General features: G+C 40.4%; 1 protein-coding gene across 2 annotated transcripts in view; it reads right to left on the reverse strand.

Moving 5' to 3' along the window:
- The window catches only part of LOC121399012, a 53,491-nt gene extending 37,894 nt beyond the window's left edge, over positions 1–15,597 (reverse strand). Inside the window, exons 1-4 of one of the 2 annotated variants that reach the window (XM_041578764.1) lie at positions 15,455–15,597; positions 11,201–12,479; positions 6,958–7,257; positions 4,836–5,072 (exon numbers count right to left, since the gene is read on the reverse strand). In XM_041578764.1, coding sequence (XP_041434698.1) covers positions 4,836–5,072; positions 6,958–7,257; positions 11,201–12,456 — 1,793 coding nt within the window. In that variant the 5' untranslated portion in view covers positions 12,457–12,479; positions 15,455–15,597. Of the gene's footprint in view, positions 1–4,835; positions 5,073–6,957; positions 7,258–10,614; positions 10,803–11,200; positions 12,480–15,454 lie in introns of those variants that run through there. The other variant, XM_041578765.1, reaches the window with a different exon arrangement.
- Between the last annotated feature and the right edge of the window lie 7,788 nt (positions 15,598–23,385).

The following is a 23,385-nucleotide window of genomic DNA, read 5'->3' on the forward strand; positions in this document are numbered from 1 at the left end:
TCCCATTGTTCTGTTGTCAGGCTGCTGGGGGGGGGGGAAGGGTGATATCACTCCAACTTGCAGTACAGCAGTAAAGAGTGATTGAAGTTTATCAGAGCACAAGTCATATAACTGGGGGCAGCTTGGAAACTGACAATATGTCTAGCCCCATGTCAGATTTCAGATTTAAATATAAAAAAAACAGTTTGCTCTTTTGAGAATTCTGCTGGAACAGCACTATTAACTGATGCGTTTTGAAAAAAAAAAAAAATTCCATGACAGTATCCCTTTAAATGGAGTCATGGGACATGGTAAAATAGATGTCTAAATAATGACTTTATCTGTACAATGCCAATAAAAAGACGGCAAAAGCACCCGGCCTAACAACCCCACTATCAAATCAGGGTCCATTCCACAGGGTCGATTCTGTGCCCTTTGCCAACTGAGGCGGCTCCTGCAATCTCACCCTCTTCGCTCCCCAGCAATTACCTTTTTTGCACAGGAGCGGGTCTGCGGGTGGGGTGCATCGTTAGTGCAGAGAGTGCAATTGCACTCTTTGCACTAGAAGAACTGAATTTCCAGTTTCATAACTGAAAATGCAGCTTTTAAAGTTACCAGGGGTGACTGTTTGCTGCTCCTGGTAACTTGGGGGCTGCTGCCCCAAGTTAGAAACTAAAAGGTTAATCTGAAGTGCAAGGCCAAACAACCTACTTCTACTTTTGGATTGGTGCAAACTCTATATTTTTTTACAGGCTGAGAGAAGTGGATTTACTCCATTACACACCTCAATAAAAGCCAAGCTGGGACTAACTAAATGAGCTAAATAAGTCAAAAACCACAAATAATAAAAAATGAAAAACAATTGCAAATTGTCCCAGAATATCCCTCTCTGCATCATACTAAATGTTAACTTTAAAGAGCTAAATAGTAAGAGTAGCAACATGTTCTCGGTTTCTGAGAAATGAAGGCAGAAGCTATGAGGAAAGAGTTAGATGCAAATGATAAAAAAAACAGAGGGTGATAAGATGTCTTTCTCCCAAGGGAAATAATTATTTGCTGGCAGTTTGCATGGCACTGCTGTTTAGGTGAATGGTGTGATTTCAGCAGCTTCAACCTGGAGTTTTTAAAAGTATGTGGCTACCTGCAAAAGAGCCGCACCTAAGGCAAAGAAGTGAGTACTATTTTTTATATTTTTTTATTTTTGTTTTTTTCTGCGAAAGGAACTCTGGCTATATTTAGTTTTCTGTATGCTTTAGTGAGTCTGCCCTCTTTGAGGAGCCTGAAAAAAAAAAAAGGAGAGGCATGAGTCTGAGAGAAATTGTAGAACATGTAGTAATCCTGCATTAAAGTGGAATAAATTGTCAAAGAGAATTCTAGTAGAGAGGAAGTTTGAAAGCTTTACTCATTTACATGAGACATGAGACATGAGATCTTGAACACACCACCTACTGTAGATGCTCTGGTAGCTCGGTTGTCAAGGAAGACAGCCTTACTGATAGATGATTTGTCAGCTCTAAAGTACCTGATGTACCAGCGCATGGAGGAAGAACTTAAGATATTATACATGTCCTTAGGGGCTGCTAGCAAGAGCACTGTGGCTTTTTGGGGTGGCAACTCGTACAGCCTTATGGATTAGACAGTGGTTCGCAGACACAGCATAAAAAAAGGGGTTCAGCACTCCAAATCAAGTCAAAGTCAACTGTGGTTTATATCAAGGGCCAAGGAGGTACCCAGAATTCTTTAATCTTCAGAGAGACATGGCCCATAATAGAGTGGGCTCAGAGGAATATTCTGGATTTTCTCAGGAGAATGGTTGCTGGATTTGTTTGCAGGTGGATTTGATGGCGACCGGGTTCAACACGAATCTTCTGGTCTTCTTCTTCCAGAGTCCTTGTCCAGAAGCCCTGGCAATAAAAGCATTCTCTCAGAATTGGGAGGGGCCATTTGCATACATCTTTTTTCCGATACCAGTCATAATAAGAGTTCTGCGGAAGATCGTCTTATCTCAGGTGGAAGTAACAGCCATCCTTCCCAACTGGTCCAGGAGGCCGTAGTATCCATTACTGGGGAGACTATCAGCCAGGGATCCTCTAAACTTGTCTCGATTTCTGGATCTCCTAATTCAGGGTAGCCCCATTTGAGCCATTGGAGAAAGTTTCGTTATGGCTTCTGACCTTGAAAGTCTTCTTCTTGGTGGTTGTCACTTTGGCTAGATGGATTGGAGAGCTGTGTGCTCTTTCTGTGGACCCTCTGTATACAATAATTCATGACAATAAGGTGGTAGTCAGACCAGTATTGGAATTCCTTCCCAAGATGGTTTTCAAGTTTCATATTAATGGTGGCTTCACAGTTATCTCAAGAGGATCTAACTGCTTTGGATGTCAGATGTTTGCAGATCTCTACATTAAGAACCAGGAAGACAAGAAATTTCTTTGCAGTCCCCATGGGGAAGTGAAAGGAAGAATTAGCAGCCATATCTACTTTAAGTTCCTGGCTGTAAAGATCACTGTGAAAGCTTATAAACAATGGGGCAGATATCTGCCGAGGGTGATCAAGATTCACTCTACCCGAGCAGTGTCAGCCTCTTGGGCAGCAGATACAGGAGTAATGTTGTATACAATCTGCAAAGCAGCAATTTGTGTTACGCCTAACACTTTCATCAAACATAACAGATTTGATGTTTTTTCTGTTTCGTAAGCTCAGTTTGGGCAGTCAGTGATTAATTCTATATCAGTTTAGAATAAATATTTCATACAGCATGCTTCTGTTCTCACCCTGTGTTGCGATTGCTTGGGTATATACCCATCAGTATTTTCTATACATGTTGACGGTGGATGGCCAGGAAAAGAGAAAAGAGAAAATTGTTATCATAATTACCATAATTAAGATTTTCTGGCCATCCTCCTGGTCAGCATTCCCTCCCTAGTTCTATACTCTATTTTCTATACATGTTGAACAGGAGGATGGTCAGGAAAAGAAAATCACGGTAAGTATGAATAAAAAATGTTCTCTTTTGACTAACTACACTGCTGCAGGGGATAAACAAAATGGAGGGTGGTGAGGGCCTGTCTCAGTATTTCTCTCATGCTGTGGTTTTGCCGATCAACACCTCAGTAGCATTGAGTCACTGCTCAACAACAACTTCTTATCTCAAGCACCTTTTCTCCTCACAGTCCCCTCAGGAATTCTTCCTGTTTCTAAATCCCACCCCTAGAGCCTTCTGTCTGTTTCTCTCTCATTCAAGGATTCTTCTATGTCTGGAGCAGTCAGTGTGTAACATGTACAGCCTCACTTTACATCTTCCTGAGGAAAAACATTGTTTTTTTAAACCCTCCTCCCTTTCACATCTTCATGACACACAACACATACCATGCACCACTCAAGTACCTGTCAATTGTGTTCCTTTTTATGTATCTGATGCATCTGAGGGGAACACAATACTCACAATACTCTCCCGCACTTAAGCTGTAATTCTCCAAAATTGCACTTTGCCCACTGCACTTGCAAAAATGGCACAACATAACAGGCAATATGTCTGATCCATGTGTGATACTGAAAGGCCTGGCTAAAGTAACAGCAAAGTGGGGTTCAGTATTGTACTTGTCATGGCACTACTATGACTATTACCCATTGCTCTATATATAGCTATGGCTCTTGAGTAATTTAATGGGCTTCTTCTGTAGCATTCCAGCTTTATTATCAATAGGTTGTTAGGCGCACTGCCCATAGTAACCTGCCATTTGTCTGACTGAACTATGAACAGGATACTCAAGAAAAAAAATAACAATAAAACTGCATCCTTATGATATATTTATATGTATTCATAATACATACAGTACATATACAGGTATAGGATCTGTTATCCAGAAACCCATTATTCTGGAAGGTCCTGGAATAAAGATAGTATGATGGTATGAATATCCAAATGACAGAAATTTCATAAAGATTCATCATCCGGAAACCCCCAGGTCCAGAACATTCTGGATAACAGGTCCAATATATATATATATATATATATATATATATATATATATATATATATATATATATATATATATAAAGTATTAGGGTAGAGTTACATAGTTACATAGTTAAATCGGGTTGAAAAAAGACAAAGTGCATGAAGTTCAACCCCTCCAAATGAAAACCCAGCCCCATACACACACCCCTCCCTACTTTCACATAAATTCTATATACCCATATCTATACTAACTATAGAGCTTAGTATCACAATAGCCTTTAATATTATGTCTGTCCAAAAAATCATCCAAGTCCCTCTTATAGTCATTAACTGAATCAGCATCACAACATCACCCGGCAGTGCATTCCCCAACCTCACTGTCCTGACTGTGATGAACCCCCTACTCTGTTCCTTTAAATGAAACTTCTTTTCCTCTAGTCTGAAGGGGAGGCCTCTGGTACTTGATTCTCTTTATGGGTAAAAAGGTCCCCTGCTATGTGTCTATAATGTCCTCTAATGTACTTGTAAAGTGTAATCATGTCCCCTCGCAAGCGCCTTTTTTCCAGAGAAAACAACCCCAACCTTGTCAGTCTCCCCTCATAATTTAACTCTTCCCTCCCTCTAACCAGTTTAGTTGCACTTAGTCTCTGCACTCTCTCCAGCTCATTTATATCCCTCTTAAGGACTGGAGTCCAAAACTGCCCCCATACTCCAGATGAGGCCTCACCAGGGACCTATAAAGAGGCAGAATTATGTTTCATCCCTTGAGTTAATGCCCTTTTTTATACAAGACTGAACTAAACCCAAGATCCTTCTCATTTAAGGAAAGTCCCAACACACTGCCATTTAGTGTATAACTTGCATTTATATGAGTGGACGTATGAATTAGACTTACCCCATAGCAGGTTTAATGGCAGAAAGGTTTCTAGTGGTTCCAATGTGTGAGGTGTCTGAGCCGCTGATGGTTACAGTATCTATGTTCCCAGTATCCATTGCTTGGGGATTTGACAATCCATCAGTTTTGCCTCCATTTAAAGACTTTGTCTCATTCCTTAGTTCATCCCTTAGCTGATCTGTATCCACCTCTGCAGAATCCTCACGCTGCAATTCTGGGGAACCTGCGCCCTGGATACTGTGTGGAGCAGACACATTGCCTGGTTTAATAATGGCTACAATTGTTGCTTTGGTCTTTCCTCCCAGAAATTAAGAGGCCAAAAAAAAAACTGAGTGTCTCTTATCATATAATTATTATTAATGCCTTAGACATCTGAGCTTCATTTATGTCTGTGCTTGAGTCTTCTAATTCATTATCAAAGAGTGAGGAACAAGTGCACATGTGCAACCCTTAGTGCTCATCAGGGGCGCGCCGCCAATGAGGCGAGCTGAGCCGCTCGCCTCAGGCGGCAGCGCCTGAAAGTATTCCTGCACCTTTAAGAGCCGAATTTCCGGTTTTTGAACCGGAAATTTGGCTGTACTATTGCGAGAGAGCGCAATTGCGCTCTCCGCAATAGTGTTTCTGCCTCCCCTCCCGACACGTAAGTTGGTGAGGGGGGGCGGCATTGCAGGAGCCGCCTCAGGCGGCTCCTAAGTCTGATTCGGCGCTGGTGCTCATTCTCCCTGGATTTGGTTACACTCTTTTCACTGGATAAGAAATCTGTCCTTTGGTGCATAAGGAAGGTGGCACGGACAGGATTCTGTTGTGGGAAGCTTCCTAATCTGTTCCCTTAATTTCACATCTGAATAAAGTTAGGGGCTGTCTCAGGGGAGATGGGGTTATGGCTACATGCCTCCTCCAGCCAGTTTCACATGAATCCACCACTGCTGAATAATGGCAAAGCTGTATTCATGGGGCTTGCTGCAAGTCTCAGTTATTTCAAAAGAACCCATGGCGACCACAAATTTCCCCTCCCTGGCTCAGTCCCAGGCACTGCCTCAGCCCATGGGTTTTCTCCCAGTGCCCCACCAGCCTGGTCCAACGCTGTCTGTAGTGCAAAGTGCTGGGAGTAGCCGGCTCTCTCTGAAAAGCCTGGGCAAGCAGCCAGGGCAACAGTTGGTCAATGCTGGCACAATTATGAAGAAAATTCACAGGACAAAAGGCAACTTTTAATGGAACTGTTCAGTATAAAAATAAAAACTGAGTAAATAGGCTGTGCAAAATAAAAAATGTTTCTAATATAGTTAGTTAGCCAAAAATGTAATGTATAAAGGCTGGAGTGAGCAGATATCTAACATAATTCCACCCTTTATATATTACATTTTTGGCTAACTAACTATATAAGAAGCATTTTTTATTTTGCCCAGCCTATCTATTTGACTTTTTAACAATATCAATTTAACGATTTTTATTTTTATACTCAGCAATTTCTTTAAATGTACATTCTTTGTTTTTAGAGGTGTATAATACAGGAAATAATTGTTTTTGGCACAGTGGTCCAGATTAAATTTCATGAGAAAAACCTTATCTCCTAATTCAAATCCAGGCTGTCATATAGAACCAGAGTAAATTCAATGAGAACAACTTATCTCAGTGTTTCATCACATGAAAACTCTATTGACGTCTATGGGGGAAAAAATGGAACTGAATTATGAGAAATGTTTTTCGCCTCCAATTGAATCATTTATGTGATACAAGTATAGCATCTTTTATCCAGAATGTTTGGGACCTGGGGTTTTCCAGATAACGGATCTTCCCATCATTTGGATCTTCATACCTTAAGTCTAATAGAAAATCATATAAACATTAAATAAACCCAATAGACTGGTTTTGCTTCCAATAAGGATTCATTATATGTTAGTTGGGATCAAGTACAAGCTACTGTTTTATTATTACACAGAAAAAGGAAATCATTTTTAAAAATGTGGATTATTTGGAAAATTATTCCGGTAATTATGAGCTTTCTGGATAATGGGTTTCCGGATAATGGATCCCATACCTGTAATCCATAAAATATTATAAGACTGACATATTATAAGATTGACAACATGTTGCTCCACATGATCACAAAAATGACTCTTACCCTGTAGCCTTGTCATTGGCAAACCCTTGGTTTTCTGTGGTTTCTTGGTGTGAGGGGTCTGATCTGCAGATTATTCGAGATCTGTTCAGAGAGGCCAATGACTGGTTAAGGTTTGGATGAGGATCAGTCGTCGTTTTCACAGATTCTTCTAGTTTGTAATTTTCACAAGGCAGCAATTGTTTGTTGTCTTCAGCTAAATGTAAACGTTCTGTCCCTTTACTTATTTCCTCCTGTAGCTGATCTGCATCCATGTGTCCAGAATCCTCAGATCTCAGTGGCTGAATGACTATACACTTGGCCCTGTGTGAGCAGAAGACAAAATAGACATAATGTCCAGGTAATGATCTACATGTGGCTTAATCATGGCTACTGTTATTGCTTTGATCTTTCCTCCTCTTGAAGCCAAGAAAGAGAACCATCTTTGATATGAATGTATGTCTATGTTTGGGAATGAATTAATTAAAGTTAGAAGAACCAGTCTCCCCTTTCCATCTCAGAGATCAAACTCACAATTCAACATCCTCATGTGCAGATGCAGCAAACATTGACATCACATGGTCTACATAACACATGAGACACACTATATGCATCAGAGCCCACCACGTTACACCGGTCAATTCACCAGAAAAAAGGAGCGGACAATATTTCAGTGAATTGACTGGTGTGACATTTGAGCCAAATGCCTTGATAAAGTTTTCTTCATGTAAATAAAAGACATACCTCCCAACTGTCCCTTTTTCGGAGGGACAGTCCCTCTTTTTACAGCTCAACCCGCAGTCCCTCATTTGTACTGGAAAGTCCCTATTTTCTCTGCACTGAACAGCCAGAAAAATAAATAAAGTTTCTCACTTAATTGGCTTTTAGCAGAGAGCCCAGAACAGGTAACAGGTGCAAATAAGATACTTTGTAACAATTTTGAGACACAAAAACACAGTTTAGATGAGAAGTATTTTCAAACTTTCATAACCTGCCAAATTTTGTAAAATGAACATGGTAATTAGGGGGTGTGGCCACAGAAAGGGGCGTGGTCAAAACATTTTGCTTTTCTACGTGTGAAAAACATTATTGTCCCTCTTTTTACTTCCAAAATGTTGGGAGGTATGAAAAGACCCCAACGTTTATCTCTGTGGAATCCTACACCCTGCTCTGAGCTAGCTGGAAATATTTTATACAGCAACTTTCTTGTCTCTGTAATTAAGACAGTGGCTGGTAGGGCTCCTAGAAGTATATAACAGGGACCGGAAGGAACGAGTAACAAAGTAGAAGACTCTTCACTTGATGGTTAAAAAGATCATTGTGTTGTCATAGTAGGAATGATAATAAGATCCTCATTAAGACATAGGGGTGCAAGAAGACAGTAGGGCTCATTTAAAAAATATTATTCTGTTAATAATGACAACTCGTTCAGCAGCATTGTACAAACATTATACATCATTCACATTGCAAGTGTGACTAAGCTAAATGGAGGCAAGGTTGTGTGTGTGTTTGCTGACGCTATTACTTAAAGGTACATGTCTTTGCACTTCCAAATAGTTGCAGTCAGCACCCATAAATGCAGGTTTTCCATAGCGGATGTGTCAATAGACACAACAGACTTTATCCAAAGAATACATAGTTATATAGTCAAAGTCCATCAAGTCCAACCCCTCCAAATAAAAACCCAGCCCCATACACACACCCCTCCCTACTGTCACATAAATTCTATATACCCATATCTATACTAACTATAGAGTTTAGTATCACAATAGCCTTTGATATTATGTCTGTCCAAGAAATCATCCAAGTCCCTCTTATAGTCATTAACTGAATCAGCATCACAACATCACCCGGCAGTGCATTCCCCAACCTCACTGTCCTCACTGTGATGAACCCCCTACTCTGTTCCTTTAAATGAAACTTCTTTTCCTCTAGTCTGAAGGGGAGGCCTCTGGTACGTGATTCTCTTTATGGGTAAAAAGGTCCCCTGCTATTTGTCTATAATGTCCTCTAATATACTTGTAAAGTCTAATCATGTCCCCTCACCTTTTTTCCAGAGAAAAAGACCCCAACCGTGACAGCCTACCCTTATAATTTAAGACATCACTAGCGATGGGCGAATCTATCCTGCTTCGCTGAAAAATTTGCGAAATGGCAAAACAATTTGCAAAAAGGTGAAAAATTCATGAAACGCATTGTCAATGGGCAACAATTTTTACACGTCGACTATTTTTTCCAAGTGCATTAAAGTCAATGAATGTCTGAATAATTTTGACGAGCGACAATTTTTTTTGTCACTGCAAATTTTTCACCTGCGAATTTCTGCTGCAGTTTCGCAAAAACATTTGAGTGTGGCGAAACGTGGAAAATCACCTCAAATCCATGCCTGGTGAATAAATTCGCCCTTCACTAGACATCACACTCCAATTCTGTTTTAACACCAAATGCAGGGAGAGACGTCATCCCCACTATGATTATTTTAGCCATAATGTGCACCCAATTAACCAGTGGCCATTTATGCAGTTGTGTTCCTTGTTATGTATCTTAGGCAAGTGCAGTGCTGTGCTCTTCCACATTGCAGCTGGAATTGTGGGAAAAAACACTGAATTGAGGTAAAAAAACGTTGCACTTTGCACACTGCACTTGCGGTTGTAAATGAGTCATGATGGCACATCATTAAAGGCATTAGGGTCACATGTATGTCCACAATTGCAGTTCTAACAAAGTCCCCAAGGTCTGGTGGGACAGCAACACCCATGGAATACTTTCCATTTCATCTTTAATTACTACGGGAAGGAAGGAGTCATTTCTTTCTAGTACTATTTTGGTCTGTTTAAAGGAGACATATAGGATAAGTGAAAAAACCCAATTTTGTAGGCAATTATAAGTAATATATGGTGTTGCTTTAAAAATAGCCCCTTTATTGGAGCTCCCTATAGATCCAGTTCTCTGGTCCCTGTCTGTGTTTCAAATGAGGGGTGGGCATGTCCTAACAGTCCCTGCCAGAAGCACAGTAGGAGGGGACAGCCAATCACAGCCCTGCAGTCACACAGGCACAGACAGGCTTCAGTTCCCTATCAGGTCCTGCTAGCTGCTGATTGGTTCCTGTCCTACAGTGCAGTGAGCTGAGAGCCGCCGGCTCCCCTGCACAGCCTGGGAATTCAGGGACCAGGAAGTGGAATATTTCTACGTTTCGCCAAGGGTGAATAAATTCACGAACCTCCCGCGAATATTCGCCAGTGAAATTTTTTTCATGAAAACTTTCAATTGCTCAATTTTGCCAATCACTAGAAGGGAGGGATTATTAGGGTTTTTGCAGAGATATTCAATAAATCAGACTGAAACACTACTTTTTAAGCACAATTCTTCTATATCTAAATATCTAAATGAGTATAATGCACTGGTACATTCTTATTTTTTACACACAATGATGTTTCCTTTAATGCGTTTATTCTGCAACAATCTGCTTGAAGTTTATCTTTTAGTTGTTAGTCTCAATGGTCATAATAGCCCAGCATTTGTTTACTTTTCTGACAAATAATGAATAGCACAATATATATATATATATATATATATATATATATATATATATATATATATATATATATATATATATATATACATACACTATTTAAGCATTAGGATACAGTTATGTTACATGATCATAAGATTAAGATTTACCCCATTAAAGCATTGATGAAACGATTTCCAGTGGTTCCCCGGTTTGGGGTGTTTGAGCCACTGTGGGTTACAGTATCTTTGCATTGAGTGCAAAGAAATGGTTCAGCCTTATTGCTTAGTGCAGCCTCTAGCTTATCCGCAGGCATTGGCTCCTGAGTTGCTGTGAACTTGGCCCTGTGTCCAGAAGACAGAGGTCACTGGCTCTGCATGCATCTGGACCCACCAAATAAATAGAAATATTAAAAGGAAAAAATAGAAATAATTGAATAATAATAATAATAATAAAAGAAAGCTAGATGGGCTCCAAATCACACTTGGCTCCTAGGCACCAGTACTGGTACTGAGAGTAGCTGGTACTCCTGCAGAGCCTGGGCAAGCAGTCAGTGCAACAGCTGGGTAGTAATAACAAGATTTTGGAGGAAATTCATTGTTGAGCACAAAAGTCAACATATTAATGCACATTAATGGTGTTTAATACAGGGAATAAATGTTCTGACACATGTGCTCCTTACATGGATTATTTCATCAGGCTGCATATATTTTAAGCTTGGCAATTACTACACATGGCTATAAGATTTGCTCTTACCCTGTAGCTGTGTCTTTGGCAAACTCTTGGTTTCCAGTGGTTTCTTGGTGTGAGAAGTCTGATCTGATGACAACTGCAGCTATATTCAGAGTGGCCAATGATTGGCTGGGTTTTGTAAAACTATCAGTTGCAGGATTCACAGATTTCTCTAGTTTGGAATTTTTGCTTGATGTCAGGCCCGTGTTGACTTCAGTTAAACTTAAACTCTCTGTCTGTTTACTTAATTCCTCCTGAGGCTCATCTGTATCCATGTGTCCGGAATCATCAGGCCTCAGTGCCTGGGTAACTATATACTTGGCCCTGTGAGCAGAAGACAGAGTATTGAGAGTCTCCTGGTAATTATCTGCACGTGGGTCAATCATGGCTACAATTGTTGCTTTGGTCTTTCTTCCCAGAAACTGATTGAGAATCCAACAAAGTAAAGTGTCTCTCTGATCCACACCATTATCTGTTATTGCCCTGGATGAGTCAATTAAATCTATATCCATGCTGGATTCTTCTGACTCTACTTCCACATGTGCAGCCTCACTTGTTCTCTCACTCCCTACTAGATCCACCAGACTCACCTTGCTACAAATCTCCCCTGTCCCCTGAGTACAGGTTATTGTTAAAGTAAATATTCCATGTGCCTGGCTAGTTTCATCCATAGTAGGGTTGGCTCTGTCAGCTACAGTCCTACACTCATTCCCTGCTATTATTATCTGTCTGATATCTTCATAACTATTGACAACATGTAGGGATAATCCATTGGCATAAGGTCCTAATGGAACATTCGGTTGCAATTTAACTGCTCTGTGCATCCTATTAGGTGCCAAAAGATCCCTCAATTCTTCATTAAATATTTCTGCATAAGAGACCTTAATGTCAAAAGCTTTAAATCTACTGGGCTCACTGTTAAACAATTCAGAGCAGATCAACGAGACCAGACCAGACTGTTCTTGCAACTCCAACAATGAGAACGTTTTCCCTGATCCTGTTTGTCCAAAGGCAAAAACACAAGAGTTGTATCCCTGTGAGATATTCTCTCGGATTTCTTTCCCAAGATCCTGGAATGTCTCTTCCAGTGATAGTTTCTCATCAAACCTCAATAAACAATGATCAAATACAAATTCTTTTGGTTGTTCAGAACCTTCTCCCCCTGAGTTCTGAGGAGGAGGCTGCAGGCTGATCTTGTTGCCATTCACTTGAATAAACAAGCCGGGTCCTTGTGTGGGTTGTGGCTGCTGCACAGGAGAAGATCTCTCACCAACGTCCATTGTGTTGTTCCTACAAACACCGTCTGTACAGTAAGAAAAGATCTCAGTTTTAGATAAATAAATTCCTCATTTCAGAGTCCTCAGCCTGCTTATCTTCTCTGCTACACCCTATCAGACTTATCAGACTTTCACAATGTCAGTTTCTCTTTCACTTTTATAGCTACACAAACACACACACATTCATACACAGCTTAGACACAGTAAAGAAAACTGTGTAAAAGTTGTCAGTCTATAAATGTAAATCTCCTAATGACAAGAGGCCCCAGTCTCCTGCACAAACCTGATTATCTGTAAAACACATGACACTTTACCCTATATAAGACACAATAATTAAATGAGGCCCATTGCTCCGGATTATTCAGCAACACACTTCCTTGTACAGTATAGATATGCACTGCTTTGGCTTATACAGCTACACTGTCCTGTTTAAAAGTGCATTTCAGGTGTATTGCCCTTTACCAACCCCGAATTTGTGTAAGCAGTTTAGCAAAAGCACACAAAAAAAAAATGTGTTGCCTTCTAGTCATTTAGTAATTAAAGGGGAACTATCAGGAAAATGAAAGTTAGCTATAAACTATAGCTCATGGAATTAAGATATTTTAGAAATATACTGAAATGCTAGTTTTGTACCATTTCTGAAATAATTTAATTACTCATCCATAACTCTCTCAGAAACACACGTGGAGATTTAGTCGTCCGACAAAAAAACGCCTCTTGTTCAGGTGACTAATCTCCCCTAACTGCCTCACCGCAGGCTAGAATCTAAATTGCTGGTGGGATCGCAGTCGGAGTGCTTAGTTTTTCGATGTCGCCCAAAGTTGCTGTACAAGGAAATTTGGGCCACTTCAGAAAGCAGAAGCAATATGTGTGCCATTCCACCAGCGATTTACATGTGGGATGGCACTCTTCTTCAGGGGACTAATCTCCCGAATTGTCTTCTTGCCGGCTAGAATCAAAATCACAAACGGGATGGCACTCTGAGCACTTCGTTTTCTAAAGTGATATTCTAAGCACTTTTGTCATTAACATTCATTCATTATTTATTTTTTATTCCAAGATATCAAAGGATACATGTGCTGTTAATATCAATGAATTGTGTTACAACAGCGCCACCTGCTGGTCAGTTTCCCACCAGTCTGACCACCAAGTAGACAAGGAAGTTGTCAGGAGAAAGAAAGAGGCTGCTCTGATGTTCTTCTGCTTAGGAAAACAATTAGAAACCTTTCTCAAATCTTTCCTAAGCAGAAGAAGGTTCTTAGGACTAAGAAGAAGGAGAAGAAGGAGTTTGTGATAGAAGGTTCATTGTGATAGAATGACTTAGAAGAAGGACTAAGTGATAGAAGGTTCTCAGTGGTAGAAGGACTTAGAAGAAGGACTTAGTGATAAAAGGTTCTTAGAAGAAGGTGATAGAAGGTTCCCAATGCTTTGGTTTTATATTATGTCCCTGATCTGATAGAGCTGATTACTAAATGTAGCAATTCATTTGATCTCATTTATATTTCCTCTTTTTCTCTGGTCAACTTTTATGGTCTTCATTTTATCTTGTTTATTTTTCAGCCTCAATAAATTTCTCTATCCCTCTGTAGGGCTTTTAAAAAAAACAAAGAACCAACTGATTTGTTTGCAAAAAACCTGTCTCACATGCCTGTATAATAAATTCATTTGTGTCACTACATATTTTCCACAGCCTCAAATATTACCCTTTGGTATTCGGTGAAATACATGTGTTGGATGTGCTGAGCCTCCATGCAAGAGAAAGTTTCCAGAACAGGCTCACAGCTAACATAGTGTTTTGGCCTCCTAAAAGACCCAAGTAATACATTAGCCAACAGTGAATTATCTTAAATACAGGGTTCCCTCGCTAAGAAAATATAGATATAGTTCTTATCTTATCTAAAACTCTTACAAAAGTATCTTAAGTATCTATTCTGGGCTGTCTGCCAAGAGCCAATTAAGTTAGAAACGTTGTATCTTTTTTGGCGGTTTAGTGCAGGAGATGAAAGAGAAACTCGGGACATATCACTCCAAATCCGGGACTGCGGTTTGAGCTGTCAAAAGAGGGACTGTCCCGGTCAAAACCTAGGAGGTTGGATGACATGGAAGGCTCATTTGCAGGAGATAACTTCTTATTGTACAACAACTCCCATCATCGTTTAAAGAGAGTTTGTCATGAGAAAACATGGCATCAGTTAGTACAGATCCACCAGCATAATCATGCATTGAAATTCAAACAGAGCAAACTTTGTTTTTATATTTCATTTTGAAATCTGACATGGGGATAGACATATTGTCAGTTTCCCAGGTGCCCAGGTGTCATGTGACTTGTGCTCTGATAAACGTCAGTCACTCTTTCCTGCTGCTCTGTAATTTGGAGTGATGTCACTCCCCATTAGACTATCAACAGAACAAAGGGAAGGTAACCAGATAGCTTCATTGCTAAAAATGCTCCCCTAGTGGTAGATATGTGAACAACTCTCAATAGTAAAATCCAAAAAGTCAAGTGATGATTTTTTTTGGTTACATTGAGTAGGAGAAACAATAGCTTATCTGAAAGCAGTGCTGGCTCTTTCTGAAAGCACAGGATCAGGAGCAACGACCTGCGATGGTGCCTACACACCAATATTACAACTAAAAAAATGCATTATTGGTTCAAGAATAATGACTTGGTAGAATGAATGACTTGCAACGTACACAGTGTAATTTAGTGATACAAAACGTCTCCATAAAAATCATGACAGAAGCTGGGAGCTTGCGTCTATGAACACCTCAGCACCCCCAATGTTAAGAGAAAGAAATGTAAGTGATTTAGCCATGGGGTCTGACTCAGGGACTCCATCCCTAATAATAACTGCTGTGTCAGCAAAACATTTCTTCATCCTTTCACTTACCAAAACTCAGCGCTGAGTCTAAGCACAAAGCTGTATTAGGAGTGACACTAATAAAGGTACTTATATTAAGCCTCACCCAGGGATTGTTCATTAAAGGGTTAAAGACTCACCTATTGGAGAATGAGCCGTCCCACAGACCCCAAATATTCTCTGCTTCTCCTTCACTAGAGCCGCTCCTTCTCTCTCCTCTCCTCGTCTCCAACGTATTCACTTCTCAGTTTAGTTTCACTCTCTGCTCTGCACCTTCCTGCTCTGTTACTCAGCAGCCTCTTGTTATTATGGGATGGGTCTGTTAAAGGAAACACAACCAGTTCTCCCTCTCAGCTGAGCTCTTGTACAACTACAGACAGCAAAGTGTGGTGCACAGAGAATTTCAGGTGCAAGCACATCATTTAGAATTTATTTTAACATCCACTTCTCTGCATTTATTTAACCCAGCATACACTGGATTATGTGTGTTTATGTAACTATAGTGCTAGTCATTGGCTCGTTGCTGGTATATTTGCAATTACAGCTCTCAGGGTCGGATTTACATAGCGGGAGCCCCTAGGCCTAGGCCCACTGCCATTTGTCAGCGCTGTCCCCTCCCCATAATTTGGGCACAGGCACAAATGTTCATCATCAGGTCGGGAGCACTGGGGATTAATGCATTTTAAAAACTGTTGTATCTCATGATCAGCCCCAGAGCTTCCAAACTAATTCAGGTGTGGTTGGGCTTCATGTTGTCCGTAAAATCCTGCTGCCCTAGGCCCAGGCCTTTCTGACTACTGACTATTGACTATTGACTACTGTCCACCTATTCTGACATGCCATTGCTCTGCCTGGATTAGTCTACCTGGATTCAGTATAATGGCAGGAGAGGGAGCACAGCCTAACCCAAAGATATTGCTTGGTAGGATGGAAACCCATAGGTCTAGCCTGCCCCCAACTCTCATAGGCCCAGCTTTCCTCCAACCTTGATAGGCCCTGCCTGCCCCCAATCCAACCAAGCCTGCTCCCAAGCTGAATCGGCCCAGCCTGCCCCAAACTAATTGGCCCAGTCCACTCTCCTATTTCCTCCCTCTCTCTCTCTTACCCTGCGTGCCCCTATTATGTGCCTCTATTTCATCCCTCTCACTCTCTTACCTTGTCTGCCCCTTTCCTTTCTATTTTGTGCCTGTATGCCCTTATTTTCCTAAATACTTGGTGTGTCAGTAGCCAGCGACACTTTGTCTAGGGGCCCCGCCAACATGGTCCCAATTGGGCCCCACATTTGATAGGATCAGCCCTGGCTGTTGCTCACGAGAGGTATTGCGGTAGTGATTGTGGTAATGACAAAGCTTCACGGCATGACTGTAGCATCACTGGCAGACAGCCTGTTCAGTGCAGAGAAAAACTGGACTTTCCAGTGCAAACGAGGGACTGCGGGTTGAGCTGTCAAAAGAGGGACTGTCCCTCTTAAAACGGGACAGTCAGGAGTAGTAAATGTAATTATGGCGTGGATTTGATAAAAGGCACCATACAGCTCAGCAACGATAAACGAATGCCCTTAACACCCATTTGTCGTAGGCGTCAAAATCACAGTTTTGCAAATTTTTCACGCATTTCGAGGGAAATGCACTAAATTCAAGGCGAAGTGAAACAGGACAAATTTGCCCATCACTACTCATATATATAGTTAAAGACCAGTGTAACACTAGCATTATCATTACCTTTCCCTTAGTTGATAATACTTATTTCTTTAGCCTTTACTTTCCCTTTAAAATTACAGTATAAACAAAGCCCTGGTTTAATGTCTTTCTCTCCCCCTGTTACTGACAAATTGCTTTTTATAGTACAAGCACAAGCTGCATTCCCGAATCTGCTCCTTTCAGTTTCATTCTCACTTATCCTGGAACAAGGCTAATTCTAGTTTCCTAAGCAGGGCTCACAGACTTGTTCAGTGCTGGAAAACTGGCCTTCCAAATGCAGCAACAAAGAACATAGAGTCATATTTATTGTCTATGGGTAGTGATGGGCGAATTGGAGGCGTTTTGCTTCGCAGAAAAATTCGCAAATTTCGCGCAAAATTTGCGAAACGGCGCCGGCGTCTCGTTTTTTGACGCCGGCGCCCATTTTTTTGACACCGGCGCCCGTTTTTGACGCCGGTGTCCGTTTTTTCGAAAAAAAAAATTTGATGGCAGCGAATTTTTGCCACCAATTTTCGCGGGCGTTTCGTGAATTTATTCGCTGGCGGCGAATTGCGCAAATTCGCCGCAAATTCGCGCCTGGCGAATAAATTCGCCCATCACTATCTATGGGGCCAATTTGTAAATAAATGTGGAGCAGGCACTCAAATGAAGGCAAATCTTCCATCAAATAGTTGAAGCAAAGTAAAAAGATTTATTGTGGCTTTCATCTTACGCGTTTCGTGTTATGAATACTTAATCATAGGCATATGGGGCCAGTTTGACCAAGGACTGTGGTCCTATTCTGAGGTCCTGCTCTAGGGACAGGTCTTGCCCTACCCTCTGGGCACATTATACTAAGCTGTGCTAGTCTTGCACTTTTTACATGTCTATCTCTAAAACATGAATGCAGCACTCTCATACATCATATTAAGCAGTAAAAGGGACACTGTCTTTCTACCTACATAAGCCAAATGCCGGCTCAGTGACAGTTAAGGAAGCAGGAAGAGATCAAGTCAAGTAGAAAGTGAAAGTGATAGGTTTTCACAATAATAACCAGCTATCCTCTTTATAATTTCACTGGGTCAGGAGTATAAAGACTATAGGGCAGGGTGTGTCCATATATATATATATATATATATATATATATATATATATATATATATATATATATATATATAGTTAATTATTTCCCCTTTATTCATTATCATTAAATGAATACAGAGCTTCTGAGGGCCGCAGATGCTAAGCTTGGGGTAGGGTGCAAAGTGCAAATAAACATACTGTATACATGCCCATAGTTCCTAAAGATCAAAGTTACAAATGAAGCCCTCGGGGTGGCCTTGGGGGGCTGAAAATGCTGAAAATTTAATTTCAGCTTCTGCATACTGAAATAAGAAACTTTCTAAATGCAATCAATTAAAAATTCTGTCCAATTTCTGAAATAATCAAGTTTATCTTCACTATTCCTCTCTCAGTTTCTTATCATTCTGTCTTCATGCAGCAGTTGGGTGTCAGATATTCACTGACAGTTAGATCCAATATATCTTATAGGGGGGCTTCCTTTCCTAGAAGATGTATTAGAGTTAAAATCACCAGACATCATGTCTCTCTACATGCAGGATTTGTGCAAAAGGCAGTTATTTTGTTAGATTTTGTTTGTAATGGAATCAGTTATTTGAGTGAGCGCTAATTCATCTACTAGGAAAGGAAGCCCATCAACCCCAATAAGATATATTGGATCTAACTGTCAGTGAATATCTGACACCCAACTGCTGCATGAAGACAGAATGAAGAGAAACAGATGCTGAGAGAGGAATAGTGACGATAAAGCTGAAATGGCGATCATCAGCACACAAAAGAACATACTGGGGGGGTGGGGGGGGGGCAGAAGGGGATTTGCTCCAGGGAAGGTGCGCAGTGGGCATGGTAGAGGGGGGGAGGGGGCCTTGGGGGGTGCAGAAACCTGATGTGGAAGCCCACCTGCCGTCTGACTCTGAAACTTTCCCCTAGTCCTCCACAGCCAGCAGCTGCATTAATATGCAAAATAATCCTCCAATGAGAATCCCAACTGATAAGTATAAATCTGGCTCCATGTTCTTTGTTCCTGCAACTGGAGTTGGAAGCTTTAAGCCCAGTTTCCCAGCACTGAACAAGTCTTGTTCTTTATCCCCATGTCTGATTCCAGTGTTATATAATGAAGAATAAAATTATATAATTATCTCTATATGTAAGATAACTACAAGATGACTGACATAGTGCTGGGAATCAGCATTCTCATTGGTCAGTTCTTTTGCATTTATAATGAAGTTGATAAATTCTCATTGGTGAATTTTCTTACATCTAAAATTATGGTTTTCTGCATCTTCTATAGAAAACTAGGGGGCTCTGTGTGAGATAATTACTGTATATAATGTCTATGCTCATACATTCTCACACATATAAATATAATACTTTCATTATTTTCCAGCTTTGTCCATTGTCTATGCATAACACATATAGAAACATACTACATCGCTAACGGCATATATTCGTGAGCGCAGTCCTTATTCTGTAACCATGGCAACCAAACCTGAAACGTCCTTGTTGTGTACCACAGACTTGATGTCACAGTTTAAAACTTGTAATGGGTGCACTGTATGCTTCCCCCACTCATGGATATTATATGATGAGAATACAGAGATCCTGTAGGCTTCCTATGCTTGGTGGCCTTCTGATGCACCAACACATGCTCTACCTTGGACTAATCTCTACTTTGCATGATACGTAAAGGGTTCAAATCTAGCCTAATGTTGCTTTATAGAGTATCTGTAACGTCTGTTATCCCAAAACTCAGAGCAAACCCCAAGGTCCTGGTCTGTGCTCAGACTTATGCCTATAGCCGATGCCTTTGGCTTCAGGAGGAGCCCTCTGCTACTCATATGCACTACAGAATCAGGAGCCAGGAGAGTAGTCAGGATAAACAGGCCGGATCAGTACCAGTCAGACAGAACCCCCAGTGACTTCTAATATCCTTATCATTTACAGTAGGGGGTACATTATACCTTATAATACATGAGTGATACTCAGAGTTCCCTGTATAACTCCGCCTGCAGCCTTGTGCCTTTATATGGTCACAGAACAACCCCTCAGTGACTTCTAATATCCTTATCATTTACAGTAGGGGGTACATTATCCCTTATAATACATGAGTGATACTCAGAGTTCCCTGTATAACTCAGCCTGCAGCCTTGTGTCTTTATATGGTCACAGAACAACCCCTCAATGACTTCTAATATCCTTATCATTTACAGTAGGGGGTACATTATCCCTTATAATACATGAGTGATACTCAGAGTTCCCTGTATAACTCAGCCTGCAGCCTTGTGCCTTTATATGGTCACAGAACAACCCCTCAGTGACTTCTAATATCCTTATCATTTACAGTAGGGGGTACATTATCCCTTATAATACATGAGTGATACTCAGAGTTCCCTGTATAACTCAGCCTGTAGCCTTGTGCCTTTATATGGTCACAGAACAACCCCTCAGTGACTTCTAATATCCTTATCATTTACAGTAGGGGTACATTATCCCTTATAATACATGAGTGATACTCAGAGTTCCCTGTATAACTCAGCCTGCAGCCTTGTGCCTTTATATGGTCACAGAACAACCCCTCAGTGACTTCTAATATCCTTATCATTTACAGTAGGGGGTACATTATCCCTTATAATACATGAGTGATACTCAGAGTTCCCTGTATAACTCAGCCTGCAGCCTTGTGCCTTTATATGGTCACAGAACAACCCCTCAGTGACTTTTAATATCCTTATCAGTTACAGTAGGGGGTGGATTATTCTCTATATAATGTACCTGATAAAATGGCCTTGTAAAATTGGTTATGAAAGATACAGCTCAACATTCCTGATTTTGCCAATAAACCACCCCTATCCATCCCCATTCAGTATCATGGTCCACTCCAAATAAACATCATCCTTCTTTTGTGCAACAGTTGTAGGCTGAGGGGGCAGGTGGTTTATATGGGGATAACATTACCAGCCGGTTACTTATTCCACCCCGTAGTTTAATTTCTAATGTTTAGGAAAAGTCATAATCAAGTCTATTCAAATTGGAGATATTGCTCTTTATTTACTGCAAGTGTAGATGTGAAACCTACTAAAAGCCAAAGGTAAATTAAAATCCAAAGTTCTGGCGTTAAACTTTACTATTCAGGCATGAAATCTGTTACCTTGAATGCTCGGGACCTGGGGTTTATGCTATGCTACCCCATGTGTGTGTGTGTGGGGAAGTTATTTAAACCCTTATACAAATTCACAAAGGTCACATGGTTTTATTAATCAATATTATAAATTACAAACACGGTGACTACACATTTATACACTACTTTATTCACTCATGAATACATTGAGGGTGTGGACAGTATCACAGCATCTTTTTTTATCATCTATTATATTATTAGCGCGTCTTTTTTAAGACTATTGGTATGGGACCTGTTATCCAGAATGCTCGGGACCTGTGGGTTTTCAGCTAATGGATCTTTCTGTAATTTGAACCGACATACCCTAGAAAATCATGTAATCATGAAATAAACCCAATAGGCTGGTTTTGCTTCCAATAAGGATTAATTATATCTTAGTTGGGATCAAGTACAGGCGACTGTTTTATTATTACACAGAAAAAGGGAAATCATTTTGAAAAATTTGGATAAAATGGAGTCTATGGGAGACGGCCTTTTCATAAATTGGGAACTTTCTGGATAACAGGTTTCCGGATAACAGATCCCATACCTTTAATGGAGTCTATGGGAGTCGGTAATTTGGAGCTTTCTGTATAACAGTTTCTGGGTAACAGATCAAATACCTGTATAATATTATTATATGTAAAATTAAATGATATATATTAGGCCTATTTATTAGGTTTAATTCATTAGATCCTTTATTCGGACATTTCCTTTCCTCTGTGTCTTCCCATGGGAAGTGTTCCTTTATTTTCTGCATTTGTACCTAATCTACCTTTTGTATATCCATTCAATAAAGTTCAACAACAGCAGCAGCAGTTTTACAACAACTTTACGACAATTCTCTCCAAACAAAAGTCAACATCTTTACTTAAATCGAAGGGGCAGATGTATCAAGGATCGAATATCGAGGGTTAATTAACCCTCGATATTCGACTAGGAATTGAAATCCTTCGACTTCGAATATCGAAGTCGAAGGATTTAGCGCAGAAAATTCGATCGAACAATCGAAGGATTATTCCTTCGATCGAACGATTAAGTCCTTGAATCGAACGATTCGAAGGATTTGAATCCAACGATCGAAGGAATATCCTTCAATCAAAAAAAACTTAGGCAAGCCTATGGGGACCTTCCCCATAGGCTAACATTGACTTCGGTAGCTTTTATCTGCCAAACTAGGGGGTCGAAGTTTTTTTTAAAGAGACAGTACTTCGACTATCGAATGGTCAAATAGTCGAACGATTTTTAGTTCGAATCCTTCGATTCAAAGTCGTAGTCGTAGTCGAAGGTCGAAGTAGCCCATTCGATGGTCGAAGTAGCCCAAAAAACACTTCGAAATTCAAAGTTTTTTTACTTCGAATCCTTCACTCGAATTTAGTGAATCGGCCCCTAAGCGCCAAGTGCAAAGATAGAGGCCACTTCCATGGCTTTGTACTTTGCCTTTAAATCTGTGGGATTCCTAAAATATATTTTTCTGTAATGAGTTAGGGGGGGTATTTATCAAGGGTCGAATTTCGAGGGGGTTAAAACTCTCGAATTCGACCATCGAATTGAAATCCTTTGAATTCGCTTATCGAATTCAAAGACTTTAGCGCTAAAATAAGCATTCGATCGATTGAATAAAAATCGTTCGATAGAACAACTAAATAGTTTGAATCAAACGATTCGAAGGATTTTTATTCAATGCCAATGCTTGTAGAAGGTCACCATAGGCTTACAATGCAATTCAGTAGTTTTAACTTGGCGTATTGGATTTGAAGGATTTTTAAAGAGACAGTACTTCGACTCACAAATGGTCGGACAGTCTAACGACTTTTAATTTGAATTGTTCAAATCGAAGTCGAATTCGATGGTCGAAGTAGCCTATTCGATGTATCCAAAAATTTACTTCGAAATACAAACTTTTTGAAATTCGAATATTCACCCGAGGCTTAGTAAATCTGCCCCTTAATGTCAGCCTTGGTCTCTGTGTCTAAAGCAAAAAAAAAACTACAGCATATTTATACTCTACCGGTTTTCAATGCATCACCGATTCGGAATAATAATCTTAATAACAGCAAGATAGTAGATCTTTATTTTCCCAGGTCTTCAAGAGGAATATCATATGTGACACAGCGCATGGGAAGCCTGTATATGTGGGCACAGAAATGTGTGG

This window comes from Xenopus laevis, chromosome 9_10S, assembly GCF_017654675.1.
Source record: "Xenopus laevis strain J_2021 chromosome 9_10S, Xenopus_laevis_v10.1, whole genome shotgun sequence".
Classification (NCBI taxonomy): domain Eukaryota; kingdom Metazoa; phylum Chordata; class Amphibia; order Anura; family Pipidae; genus Xenopus; species Xenopus laevis.